A 14,850-nucleotide genomic window follows, 5' to 3' on the forward strand; every position below is an offset into this window, starting at 1 on the left:
AGAAGTGAAAAGAGGGTCAGAGGGATTTCAGGATTACAGGATTAGAGTTTAAGGGCAACGTTCAGGTTCTGTGTGAGATTGGCATTTGGAGTCTTCTCACTGGATGTTAGAATATTCATTGTGAAATGGTTATTTTTGTGAAATCAATCTCACCTGCAGCCAGGTCATTTTTGTCACATGATGGTCCTGTCATGAGTGCGGGAATAGGAATATAAGGAAGAAAAACTAACAAGCAGTGTTCCAAGTACAAGATTATGTATTAATTCTTCAGTCATACTCTGTAACACTTTATGTACAATATCATGATCATTTGTAATCTTTGAATGAACTGTATTTAGAGAATAGAAAATAATTGGTGATTTTGCATGCACATAACTGAGACTGAATGCGAGGCTGTTGGCAATTCTACCATTTGCTAGTTCATTGCAGGAATATCCCAAGGAAAATGCCTCCACCCAGACATAATACTAAAGTCAAATACAAACATCTGCCAACATACACGTAGCTGAAATGATGCTCTGGTTGTTAGTTTCACTGTCCTACTTACAGAGTCAGAGTCAGAGTCAGAGTCAGACAGCACGGAAACAGACCTTTTGGTCCAACCAGTCCATGCTGACCATAATCCCAAACTCAACAAACTCCACCTGCCTGCTCCTGGCCCATGTCCCTCCAAACCTTTCCTATTCATGTACTTATCTAAATGTCTTTTAAGTGTTGCAATTGTGCCCACATTCACCACTCCCTCAGTAAGTTCATTCCACACACGAACCACCCTCTGTGTAAAAGATTTCCCTCTGATATATTTTAAAATTGCTCTCCTCACATCTCAAAAATATACCCCATGGTCTTGAAATCCCTCATCCTTAGGAAAAGACAATCACCATTAACCCTATCTCTACATTTAAAATGGCCCTGCATGTGTGAACTTGTCACACTGAATTTACATCCTCAGGAAAGGGGATAAATCTGCAGGATCTGATCAGGTGTACCTTAAAACTCTGTGGGAAGCTAGGGAAGTGATTGCTGCCCCTCTTACTGAGATATTTGCATCATCGATAGTCACAGGTGAGGTGCTGAAAGACTGGAGGTTGGCTAACGTGGTACAATTGTTTAAGAAGGGTGTTAAGGACAAGCCAGGGGAACTATAGACCAGGGAGTCTGATGTCAGTGGGGGGCAAGTTGTTGGAGGGAATCCTGAGGGACAGGGTGTACATGTATTTGGAAAGGCAAGGACTGGTTAGGGACAGTAAACATGGCTATGTGTGTGGGAAATCATGTCTCTCAAACTTGATTGAGTTTTTTGAATTAACAAAGAGGATTAATGAGGGCAGAGTGGTAGGTATGATCTATATGGATTTCAGTAAGGCATTCAACAAGGTTCCCCATGGGAGATTGATTAGCAAGGTTAGATCACATGGAATACAGGGAGAACTAGCCATTTGGATACAGAACGGGCTCAAATGTAGAAGACAGAGGATGATGGTGGAGGCCTGTGACCAGTGGAGTGCCACAAGGATCGATGCTGGGTCCTCTACTTTTTGTCATTTACATAAATGATTTGGATGCAAGCATGAGAGGTACAGTTAGCAAGTTTGCAGATGACACCAAAATTGGAGGTGTCGAGGACAGTGACTAGGGTTATCTCAGATTACAACAGGATCTTGACCAGATGGGCCAATGGGCTGAGAAGTGGCAGATGGAGTTTAATTCAGATAAATGTGAGGTGCTGCATTTTGGGAAAGCAAATATTAGCAGGACTTATACACTTAATGGTAAGGCCCTAGGGAGTGTTGCTGAACAATGAGACCTTGGAGTGCAGGTTCATAGCTCCTTGAAAGTGGAGTCGCAGGTAGATAGGTTAGTGAAGGCGGCGTTTGGTATGGTCAGTGTATTGAGTACAGGAATTGGAAGGTCATGTTGCGGCTGTACAGGACATTGGTTAGGCCACTGTTGGAATATTCCATGCAATTCTGGTCTCTTTCCTAATGGAAAGATGTTGTGAAAGCGTTCAGAAAAGATTTACAAGGATGTTGCCAGGGTTGGAGGACTTGAGCTACAGGGAGAGGTTGAACAGGCTGGGGCTATTTTCCCTGGAGCATCAGACGCTGAGGGCTGAGCTTATAGAGGTTTACAAAACCATGAGGGGCATGAATAGGGTAAATAGACAAAGTCTTTTCCATGGGGTGGAGGGAGTCCAAAACTAGAGGGCATAGGGTGAGAGGAGAAATTAATAAAGAAACCTAAGGGGCAATCTTTTCACACAGAAGGTGGTACGTGTATGGAATGAGCTGCCAGAGGAAGTGGTGGAGGCTAGTATAATTGCAATATTTAAAAGGCATTTGGATGGGTATATGAATAGGAAGGGTTTGGAGGGATATGGACCAGGTGCTGGCAGGTAGGACTAGATTAGGTTGGGATATCTGGTTGGCATGGATGGGTTGGACCAAAACGTCTGTTTCCATGCTGTACATCTCTTTGACTCTCCATTTACGATGCTTTAGTGTCTTTCTGTTTAACTGCAACATTCAGGGAATCCGATCTATGTTAATGCTACCCTTCACATTTTTATTTCATTCAACAGAAAAATTTGTATAAAATAAAGGATTTGGAAGCCTACAAAGTCTCGACTCTTGACAAACAGCATGTGGATGCGATTAAAAGCTTATGGAATGATCCAGGAGTGAGAATGTGTTATGAACGACGTCGGGAGTATCAGTTGCTTGACTCTACAAATTAGTAAGCCTTTATTATTTTTTATTCTCATTTCTGAAGTTCCCTTGTGCACATTTCAATTTGAATTAACCACCATGGCAGTACATTATTTTTTGTTCTGTCTGTGATGCCTTAGCAATTCCATTGGTGTTTTGGCTTGAAACTAACACCTAGTACCCAGCCTGTCTATCCTGGCATCTCCAAAATTGCTACGAGAAGATAAGGATGGCCTTGGGACCCTGAAACTACATGGGATAAATGTGGATTTCAACAGCTTCCTCAGTTCCCCTCCCTCTACATTATCCTAGTCCCAAAGCCTCCAACTCGACACCACCTTCCGGACCTGTCCATCACTGCCCCCTTTGACCTATCACCTTCTCCCTCACCTTCATCCACCTATTGCTTTCCCAATCAACTCCCCCTAACCCCACTTCCTCCCATTTATCTCTCAGCCCCGACCCACAAGCTTCATTCCTTGTGAAGGGCTTATGCCCGAAATGTTGATTCTCCTGCTCCTCGGATACTGCCTGACCTGCTGTGCTTTTCCAGCACCACACTCTCTATTCTGATCTCCAGAACTGCACCAAGTTACCTTTTGAACTAATTCATACAATGTGGCTTGATGGCCTTCCAAGATAACTATTGAGTATCATAAAATCATAGTGTCATTTATAGCATGGAAGGCCATTCAGCCCATCATGTGAAAGACAGCTTCCCATGGAGCAATCCAAGAAGCATCACTGCCTTGCTTGGTCCATGTCGTGCTGCAAGTTTATTTCTTTTAAATACCCATCCAACCTTCTTTTGAAATTGCTGAGCTGCATAGGACTTTAGTAAGGCCACATTTGGAATATTGTATACAGTGCAGGTGTTCACATTGCCAAAAGGAAGTAGAGGCTGTGGAAGAGGGTACAGAAGAGGTTTACCAGGATGTGACCTGGTTTAGAGGGTAGAGATTGAAAGGGTAGAGTCATAGATAGAATGGATTGTTGGTGTCTTTTTCTCTGGGTAGAAATGTCAATTACTTGGGGACATTGGTTTAAGGCAAAAAGGGACAAGTTTAAAAGAAATGTAGGAGGCAAACATTCTTTTTTTATACAGAAGGGGATAAGTGGCTGGAATGCACTGCCGGAGGTGGTGGTGGAGGGAGATACAGTAGCAACATTTAAAAGGCATCTTGGCAGACGATGAATAGGCAGGGAATAGACAGATATGGACTGCTGTCGAGGTGATAGGTTTTTAGTTTAGTAAGATGTCATGAGTTGGCACAAATTTGTTTGGCCAAAGAGCCGTTCTTTGTTCCCTTTGTTTTTCCACTGCTGTCACAGTTAGCTAGTTCCAGCTCATTTATACCCCTTGTTGCATAAACACAATTCTTTTCCACATTCCCCCTGTTATTTTTTTTGTCCAGCATTTTAAATCTGAACCACCATGTCCTTGTACATCAGCAACAGTCCCTGTGTGAAATTGGCTTCCCTGAATTCCGTAATCGAAAGAAAAGGTTGGATTTTCATCTCACTCTTACAGGAAAGGAGAATCACAGAGAGTTTGGCATTTGTATTTTGCCTCTTCCAATGCGAATCCGAGCCACAATTTAGGCAGTCAGCACTCCCACAGGAACAAGGTAGTGGCCTCATTCAAATACAAAAAATGAGATGGTTAGAAGCCCTGTAGAAGTTTCCTGTCAATCAACACTGTTACCTCAGTGTCCTGAGTGCTGGGTGTGACAGGTTGGGAGGTAGCCGTTGGCAGTGCTCTCTGAAAGGGATTATAAACTGCTGTCACGCCAAGCTGGAGGCGGTAGTGCTGTTGTTATTTTGTTCATTCCTTTCAGATTTTTAAGCTTTCGACACTTCCTGCAGGTAGATTCCCTGCTGCTGCTTTGCATACTTTTTTGTATTTCCCCATTGGTGCTATGTAAAGCTGGTCCCCACACAGTAAAGTTGTTGCTGCCCATCTCAGCAAACTGCCTGAAAACAGCATGATGCATGATTAGTCATCAGGGCAGGTGGAGCAGTCACTGACACCCATTTAGAAATTGACCTGTGACCCTGATATATATGGGGAGGCTTGGAGGGGCTGAGGCTGGAGGCAGAGAGCAGGGGAAAAGTTCATGGTGGAACAGAAATTTAGGGACGTGGACTTGTGGAGGTGCACATACATTGAGTTGCTGTGTTTTTTGTTGGCTTACCAGCCAGTGGCCAGTTAATTGAGTCATTGAGTATAAATGTTGGCAAGTTATGTTGCAGCTGTATGAAACTTTAGGCCACATGGAGTATTGTGTGCAGCTCCAGTCATCACACAATAGGAGGGATGTGGAAAATTTGGAGAGGGTGCAAAAGAAGCTTTTCAAGATATAGCCTGGATGGAGTCTATTAGCTATAAGGAGAGGTTGGACAAATATGCATCATTTTTGTTTGAGGTGTCAGAGGCTGAGGCATGACCAGAGAGAAGTATATAAATTTATGAAAAGCATGGATTGTGTGGATACTCAAGAATCTTTTTCCCAGGGTAAAAGTGTAAAATACTGAGAGCATAGGTTTAAGGTGACAGGTGGAAAGTTTAAAGGAGATGTTAAAAACTTGCCTTGTACTCAGAAGGTACCTAGAATATGTTGCCAGGGGAGATGGTAGAATCAGATACAATAGCAACTTTTAGGAAGCATATAGACAGACACTTGAACAAGCTGGGAACAGAGGAATATGGACCATGTGCAGGCAGATGGGATTAGATTAGAATGTCTGGTGGAAAGCCATGCTACCTTACCGAACTATTTCAGTAATGGCCTCACCTCTGGAGAACAAGTTCCAGTATTCCCATCCATCCAAGCTGCCTCTGGTAAAACTGGAAGTGAACAGCCTCCTGTCAGATTTCAGAAAAAAAAATCAAGAAACTGGGAATCAGACACAAAAACAGAAGTTGCTTAAAATTCCTAGTAGGTCTGGCAACATTGGTAGAGAGAAATCAGAATTAACATTTCAGGCCCAGTGACTTTTTTTTTGTTTCTTATGTTTCCAACAGCCTTGGATTAGAGATAATGTGGAGATGCCAGTGTTGGACTGGGGTGGACAAAGTTAACAATCAGACAACACCAGGTTATAGTCCAATAGGTTTATTTGGAAGCACGAACTTTCGGAGCGCTGCTCCTTTGGCAGGTACCTACCTGATGCTCTGAAAGCTTGTACTCCAAGTAAACCTATTGGACTATAACCTGGTGTCGTGTGATTTTTAATTTGGTTGAGAGACATAACAGATGTAAGCATAGAACGGTACAGCACATGAATAGACCCTTTGGCCCATCATGTCTGTGCCGACCACGACACCATACTAAACTAATCCTATCTGCCTGCACTTGGTCTATATTCCTCCATGTGAAAGTGAGGACAGCAAATGCTGGAGATTAGAATCGAGAGTGTGGTGCCGGAAAAGCACAGCAGGTCAGACAGCATCCGAGGAGCGGGAAAATCGACGTTTCAGGCAAAAGCCCTCCATCAGGAATGAGGCTGGGAGCCTCGGGGGTATTCCCTGCCTGTTCATGTGGCTGTCTAAATGTCTCTTAAACATGTTTATTATATCTCCTCCTCCTACCTCTCCTGGCAGCAAGTTGCAGGCACTTACCACCCTGTGCGTAAAATCTTGTCTTGCACATCTCCTTTAAAAGTTCTCCTTTTACTTTAATCCTATGGTCTCCCCAGTATTTAACATTCCCATCCTGCAAAAAAGGTTTCAGCTATCCACACTAACCATGCTCCTCATAATTTTATATATTTCTATTAGCTTGCCCCACAGCCTCCAACACTCTAGCGAAAACAATCCAAGTTTGTCCTCCAACCTCTCCTTATAGCAAATACAGAGTACAGTGTGGTGCTGGAAAAGCACAGGTCAGGCAGCATCCGAGGAGCAGGAAAATCAACGTTTCAGGAATCCTGAGGAAAGGCTTATGTCCAAAATGTCAATTCTCCTGCTCCTTGGATGCTGACTGACCTGCTGTGCTTTTCCAGCAACACACTCTTGACCCTGATTTCCAGCGTCTGCTGTCCTCACTTTATCCTTATAGCAAATACACTCAAGTAAACCTCTTTGGCACCCTCTCCAAAAGCTCCCACCTCCTTCCTATAATAAGGCAACCAGATTGACCACAAACTCCAAGTGTAACTATAGCTTTATACATCTGCAACATAACTAACCAACTTTCACAGACTTGGAATGATCCATTTTCAAAGGAAGATTCCTACAGTTGAACTGCATTTTAATAAGTTCCACCTTTAATTTTTAATGAAAGTTCTCCTTAGAACGGTTGTCCTCATCTCCTCTATAAATTGATTGAAATAGGAGCTAATCTGACTATGAAATTTAGGAAGGTCACATGACTGTCATCATATGACACACTGTAGAGCTCTTAATGATGTAACTTTCCAATGATTTCTTTCCTTGAACAATGAGCCCACCGGAATGTCCTCAATCTTATAGCATTGATGCACAATGAGCTGCTGATAAATCTTCTAAATTCTACCCAAGCTCTAACTCACAGGGATCTGTTCATTTCTATTGCAGTTACCTGACAGACATTGATCGTATTGCAGCCAGTGATTACATCCCAACAGATCAAGATGTCTTGAGGGTTCGAGTACCAACAACAGGCATCAATGAGTATTCATTTAACATGCATACAGTAACTTTAAGGTAGGCAGAAATCACTTTGTGGAATAAAGAAGTTATTAGAAGTAAAAGTTGAATAACTTGAGTGAAACAAGTTATAAGAATAACACAAAAATAACTCAACTGTTCTGAGGAAGGGTCACTTGACCCAAAACAGTAACTCTGATTTCTGTCCACAGATGCTGCCAGACCAGCTGAGCTTTGAGCAATTTCTATTTTTGTTTCTAATTTACAGCATCTACAGTTCTTTCAGTTTTTATTTTGTCTTCCTATCTATCTTGTCTATGTCCACCATAATTGTATACATCGCAACAATGTCCCTTCTCAATCTCCTGTAAGGATAACTGCTCCAGGTCTGTCCAATATCTTTATATAACCAAAACTTTCCAGCGCAGGCAACATTCTGGTAAACCTCCTCTGCACCATCACCTGTGCAATCACAGTTTCTGTGTCACTTATACCTTAATTGTTTCATTGGCAACAAAAAGCATAACAGAACTGGACTGAAAGGATTCAAGCAGGGTTTTGTGGGAAACATTGCATGAGGAGGCTGACAGATCCTGTTGGCTATTGTTAATGTGAATAGAAAATAGTTTTTGGACAAAATGTGGAATTGATCATTTCTGCTCAGGTCAAAAGTGTCAGCTATCTGGTTATCTCAGAGCAGAAATACATTGCAATAATTGAAACACACATGCTTTCAATCAGTGCTGAAACAGCAAGGGTTAATAAGACCAAGATGGTAGGACCAAAACTCATGCCTGTCAATTCATTAGCTTTGCAGGATGGAAAGTCAGGGCTGCAGGTCTAAGTAAAGCAAAACAAAATGCTGTAGATTGAAACAACCAGGAACAGTTCTGAAGGCGGCTGTGGGTCACTGGACTCAATAGGATAATACTATTCTCTTTCCACAGCTGTTGTTAAACTTCTGGAGTTCCTGCAGCAATTTTGGTGCCTGTTTGTTGCAGGTCTAGTTTCCTGACCGGTGCTTTCTGACTGCTCCAGGACTGTTCCATTAAAGACTCAGATTACAGGCATAAAACCAGCTGTATTGGATTTATTGAATAGAGTATTAAATAAGGTGTGGGAAATCTGACTGGTGCTGCTCAGTGGAATTTAAGGAGCATTGAAAACTGCTGCAAACTTTAGTTTTCATGTTCACCTATCTATTGAATAACATTTGACAGCCAACTGAGAATTCTCTGGATTCACATTTAAACTCATCAAGTGTGGTTCTGCTTTAAAGAGAGCAGTAATTTACATGTGTTTCCTTACCAAATGCTTTGGGACACCATGGCCAATTGTTACTGATTGAAATATTGACCTTCTTAATTCTTAGATTAGTGGATGTTGGAGGACAGAAGTCTGAGAGGAGGAAATGGATTCACTGCTTTGAGAAAGTCATATCGATTATATTCCTGGCCTCTCTCAGTGAATATGATCAAGTCCTAGAAGAGAGTGAGAATGAGGTAAGGCTGATGAGAAACTGATGACATCGGACACTGTTGAACTATTGGAAATTAACATGGTTTGGATTGGTTAGTCAATACTTTAAAATGTACATGTCAGATAAAATCCCAGTTAGCTGAGGCAATATAAAATGGGCAGCTTAAGGTGTAACAAAAAACTGAACTCATCACCATCTCTTGTTTCAAATTCAAATACAGGTTCAGTACCTCAAACCTACTAGCTTCACAACTGAGGCCGTACTGGATTTTGTATGTTCCCACTTGAATAAACTACACATTTCCATTGTAGTGAAGCTATAATAGGAAACTAACGTGTTCGGGGACAGACCCATTTTGATCAGTCTATCTTAAAATCTTTATAAACCTGTCTCTAAGTCAGCTAAAAGCAAATATTCCCACCTTTGACTTTAGCCTTGAGCCTGGCCTGTCAAGAATGATTGTGTACAAATGAAAATGAGTCAGATTCTTGATGCTAGAGTTTAGAGTTATGATTGGAACCATGTGGACCTTGTTGACTATGAGGTCCTTAATTGGGGTTATTAACCTGGGTCCATCAAGAATCCCAGGCTGACCAAAATTCACAGGGATGGGAAGGAAGTGATCTAGTGGTATCATCACTTGATTCATAATCCAGAGACCCAAGTGGGGACCTGGGTTCAAATCCTGGCAATGCCCAGAGTGGAATATTAACAGGGGATTGGAGCCCAGGTGTCTACCAACACCCTTGAGCTTTTCAGGGAAAGATGGGCACCACAGGGAGTGGAGTGTTTTATTCCCCCCACAACTCTATTTTGATTTAATCCCTATCCTCCCCTTCACTGTTGATCACGCAGCATTGCACACACTCAAGAAGGTCAAAACCTAGTTCTGAGGAAGGGTCACTCGACCCGAAACATTAACTCTGACTTCTCTCTACAAATGCTGCCAGACCAGCTGGGCTTTTCCAGCAATTTCTGTTTTTTGTTTCCTTATCTCTAAATTTGGTTTGCAAGTGATTGTGTCAGCCATGTCTCAGTTTGCAGTCACATTTATCTCTGGATCACAAGGTTCTGGGTTCAAGTCCCGCTAGGGCTCGAGCACAAAGAAATCAAAGCTCATGCTCTAGTGCAATATTGAGCCTCTCAGAGGAGCTCTCTTTTTTTTCAATCAGATCAGTCACACTTGCATTGAATGGCAGTGAACAGACAGATGGCCCACTTCTGCATCAAGTTCATACGTATGTTCATGAAGTACTATTCATACGTCAACAAGCTTTTCAAAGAATTGACTTGACAGTAAATGTGTCTATTACTTTTTGCTAGAGTCATAGACATGTACAGCATGGAAACAGACCCTTCAGTCCAACTCATCCACGCCAACCAGATGTCCCACCCAATCTAGTCCCAGCATTCAGCCATATCCATCCAAATCCTTCCGATTCATATATCCATCCATTAAACGTTGCAATTGTAACAGCCTGCACCACTTCATCTGTCAGCTCATTCCACACACGCAAAGATAGAGCCGAAATGTGTTTCAACTACAGAAGGCAAAATAGAGAATAGGTTAGCTGAGCTAACACAATTTGGCTGGATTTTTAGTGCATGGTTCAGTCCCAACTTGGATACTGATTCCTCATCATGCTCCATAGGAAAACAGGGTTCAGTGACCCACAAATAATGAAAGATACTGCTGAATATTAGTTGGGAATGAGCGAAATGGGGGAGGTATAAAGAAACAATATGAAAAGTGAATGAAATGAGCAACTCCTCAAATGGCTGGAGGATATAACTTTAACAGGACAGGGTCACAAGGGTGATCTCCATTCTGAGGAATTTATAATACATTCTGCTTGTAGCATTTAAAAAATGTTACAGGTGATTATAGAAACAAATTATAATATAGTATGGACACTGGCATACTCACATTAAATCCTAATTCAATGCAACATATTTATATCTTGGTAGGATAAAACAAAGCACAAGATTTAGAAAATTTAAATTTGAAAGGATTCTTAAAAATTAAGTGCTGTGATATTTTTGTTGTTGTCCCAGAATCGAATGCGGGAGAGCCTGGGTCTTTTTCACTTTATTCTGAAATCCAACTATTTTGTCAATTCATCCATCATCCTGTTCTTGAATAAAAAGGATATTTTGGAAGAGAAGATTAGAAAGTCGCATTTAGTGGACTACTTTCATGAATTTGATGGTAAGCAGAAAACATTGTTCTTTGGCTTTTCATTGTAAGAGTCCCCACTGTTCAATTACTTCTCTTTTACTAAAATAAGACTAAATACGTGCCCTTTGATGTGAAGGTAAATGATATTAGTTCTGGGAATGGAACATCTTTGTTTCAGCAACACAATGTCAGCATCAAACACTCCTGGGTCAGGTAAACCACAGCTGAATACAGATTTTTAAAAATGCCTCGAATGCACCTCAGTGTGTCACAATACCTTAAATTGTAAAATTTTAAATTACTTGTCTCATTTTCTGAATGCTATAAGTAAAGCTAATGAAAGTTTGGGGCAGTTTAATTTCCTTGGTTCAGGATTGCAAATGCTGGTTTTGTTTTACAATATTGCCTTAATGTGCAAGCAGACATGAACAATCTAAGTGAATTGAATATGGTTCTTTCTGTACCAGTTTCTGGAGAACAAAACATCAACAAGTCAGGAATCCAGAGTGCTTAGAGTCAGAGGTTTACAGCATGGAAACAGGCTCTTTGGTCCAACATGTCAATGCCACCTAGTTTTCACAATTATTCTGGTCCCATTTGCGCTTATTTCCTCTTGATTCCATCACAGGATGAGGACTCACAGGAAATGCTAGTATTTATTGCCCATTCCTAATAGTCCTTGAGAAAGTGGGAGTGATCTGCTTTCTTGAAGTGCTACATATTCACAGGGCTTTCCCTATGTGATTTGTAAATGTGTTGTTCCAGACTTAAGGGGCATTATGTACATGAATGACACTTGTGCCCACGGTGATCCAATGATGCCTCTTTACAACATCAGTTCTTCACAACCATGCACTCTAAGATGGAAGATCAGTCTTCCTAGGGTTTTTCCAGTTATTAAACTGAGGCCCTGTCTGCTTGTTTGGGTGGATGTCCTGAAGTCGTTATCTCAAAGTGAAGCTGGGGATTTATTCCTGGTGTTCTGACCAAATTTCATCTCTGAAAATTCCACCAAAAAAATATTTGGTTGCTGTTATGTTGCTGTTTGCAGGGATTTGGGAGGATTAGATGCCATGTTTCCTACATTACAACACTGACTACACTTCCTTGGCTTTAAGGCATATTGAGATGTGTGGTGACCAATGCAAAGGCTCGACAAGTGCAAATCTGTCTTTCTTTGTCTCTAGGACCTAAATGGAATGCTGAAGCCGCCATGAACTTTATCGAGAAAATGTATCTACGCCAAGTTGAAGAGGGGAGAAGAATCTTCTCACACTTCACCTGTGCCACAGACACCGATAACATCCGCAAAGTGTACTTGGATGTTAGGGACACTGTCTTGTTTGGAATCTTACAAGACCTGGATTTATTGTAGAAAGACAAAAGTGGTGACTTTAACTTTCCCAATACAGCTTGGCTGAGAACATAAAAATCCTTAGAAGTCATATCAACACTCCTATCAATGATGTGTTTCTTCAGCTGTTGCACCATAGATTTGAAAAGCACTTATTTCCAAAATGAAACCTTTCTGGAACTATTTTTGTGATCATATTACTGTTAATCTTCACACAGATCAACAAACTTTAAAGTGAAGATTAACTGGAGAAGGATGGTCAAATGAAGAAGAAACTGTAATATATCTTCATGAATTTTCCAAGGGTTTGTTCAATGATTTTGACAATCTATAATTTGTCTTTAAAAGCCAGGTTAATTATTATACTCAAGAATGGATGTTTGTACTGAGTGATCTCAAGATCAGAGGTAAACTGGCGGGAATGGCAAAGGAGACCATGATCCCAGCACATTCAGGATCATGTGCCAGGAGGAAAGAATGTCACTCACTCTTTACAAGTCACCCCAATGAATACTGAATTGACGCTACCTTCCTTCAGGCCTGAGATGTGTAGCTCATCCCCAGTGACACAATTCACCCCTCTTGCTCAAGAACACAGAGCTTGGTGTTTATCCTGGAGTTGCCAACTCTGCTTGGACATATATCATAAAATCATAGAATCCCTACAGTGGGGAAACAGGCGATTTGGCCCATCAAGTCTATTCTGCTCCTCTGAAGAGCATCCCATCTAGACTCAACCCCTACCCTATTAGCCTGTATTTTCCAAGGGTAATCCACCTAACCTGAGCATCCTGGACTTTATGGGCAATTTAGCGTGGCCAATCCACCTATCCTGCACATGTTTGGACTGTGGGAGGAAACTGGAGCACCTATGAAAATTCCATATGGATAGTTGCCAGAGGCTGAAATCAAAACCAGGTCCCTGGTGTCGTGAGGCAGCAGTGCTAACCACTGTGCCACCCGCTTCAGCTCATTGTTTGTATAATTTCCAGTTGGTGTGGAATAAGCAATCTGTTACCTGATTAAGAATCTAATGCATACAGCTATAATGCCTCAAGCCTCCAATGTTTTAGAAATAATAAAAGTTTTCAAAGAAAACAAGAAGCAAACATTACTATTTTTAGCAACCCCATGATCTTCATCTCATGTTGCCTGCTGCAGTCTCCTGGAAACTAACGCTTAATTCCTGGGGAGAACAAAAGTGACGGGCAACATCATTTTAATAGGAATGAAGTGAATACAGTGTTGAGCTGTTATACAGTCAGTGGTTTCAAAGTGTGGTTGACTCTCAACTGCTCCCCTGGGCAAATTAGGATGGGCAGTAATACTAGCCTGGCTAGTGATGCCCACATCCCATGAATTAATAAAACAAATCTGTCAGCACTGATTCTAGACCAGGGAGGTCTCTCACGCGCAGTCAGAAATTTCCAGCTGGCCTTATTCCCCCTACTACTGACTCAGTGACAGCACACACTCCAGTTTGAGACTGTAGAACATATTACAAAATAACACAGATCTTACTTTGGCATCAATTTTTACCCTTGCCTCCTACTCCTCGAAGTGTTGATTTCTTCAAAGAACATAAAACAACACAGCGTAGAACAGGCCCTTCAGTCCTCGATGTTGCGCCGACCTGTGAACTATTCTCAGCTCGTCCCCCTACACTAACACAAAGTCATCCATGTGCATATCTATGGATTGTTTAAATCTCCCTAATATGGCTGAGTTGACTACCTTAGCAGGTTCTTGAGCTATGGTTCCCACCTGCCCTTGAGCTGCCTAGCCCAGATTGCTGATTTGTCAAACCTTGACAATTAGTGTTTGCAGGCTATTTGACTGCAGTAACATCACAAACCAGCCAGATCCCATTGTTATTTGGTTATCCACGTAGTTGTACTCTCAGCGGGGAGTTGAGCAACGAAGGAATAGTAACAGTTTTGATTGCCTTAGTACAGGGGCATTGACAATTACATGGTTATGATATCAGAGTCAACTTCAAAGTCAGTTTGAGGCATGGTTGAAAAAGTTCTACTCACCAACATTTTGATGGTCCTGTTTGATTGTAGTGAGCTGAGAAAATTTTCAAATTGATAATAAAACAGACCTAATTCCACTAAACTAAAAGAATGACAGATTCTAGAAATCTGAAAGAAAAAAAGAAATTATTAGAGAAACTCAGAAACTGTGAACAGTAGGAATCCTAAATAAGGGTGACTGTGACAAGATATTAATTTTGCTTTTGCCCTTACAGATGATGCCAGACCTACTGAGTTTCTCCAGTAATTTCTGTCTTTGACCTAACTTTACTAAAGGTAGCAACGTATAAATGCAAATTATTGCTATTCACAACTGATAAATAAATAAGATAAAGGAATTTAACATAAAACGATTTTGTCTATAATGATAGTGAAAATTATAGATGCTGGTCCCTTTTTCCAGCAAGGATCACGCACTGGATCATTCCTCCATGTTAAGATGCTTAAAAAAAAACTAACTGGT

General features: G+C 41.3%; 1 protein-coding gene across 1 annotated transcript in view; it reads left to right on the forward strand.

Annotated features, from left to right (window-relative positions):
* LOC132829138 (guanine nucleotide-binding protein subunit alpha-11-like) overlaps positions 1–14,420 on the forward strand; it is a 34,771-nt gene extending 20,351 nt beyond the window's left edge. Inside the window, exons 3-7 of the mRNA XM_060846466.1 lie at positions 2,582–2,736; positions 7,267–7,395; positions 8,711–8,840; positions 10,874–11,027; positions 12,185–14,420. Of these exons, the coding sequence (XP_060702449.1) occupies positions 2,582–2,736; positions 7,267–7,395; positions 8,711–8,840; positions 10,874–11,027; positions 12,185–12,372 (756 nt within the window). The 3' untranslated portion in view covers positions 12,373–14,420. The remainder of the gene's footprint in view (positions 1–2,581; positions 2,737–7,266; positions 7,396–8,710; positions 8,841–10,873; positions 11,028–12,184) is intronic.
* Positions 14,421–14,850: the final 430 nt, after the last annotated feature.

The sequence above is a fragment of the Hemiscyllium ocellatum genome, chromosome 28 (genome assembly GCF_020745735.1).
Source record: "Hemiscyllium ocellatum isolate sHemOce1 chromosome 28, sHemOce1.pat.X.cur, whole genome shotgun sequence".
Classification (NCBI taxonomy): domain Eukaryota; kingdom Metazoa; phylum Chordata; class Chondrichthyes; order Orectolobiformes; family Hemiscylliidae; genus Hemiscyllium; species Hemiscyllium ocellatum.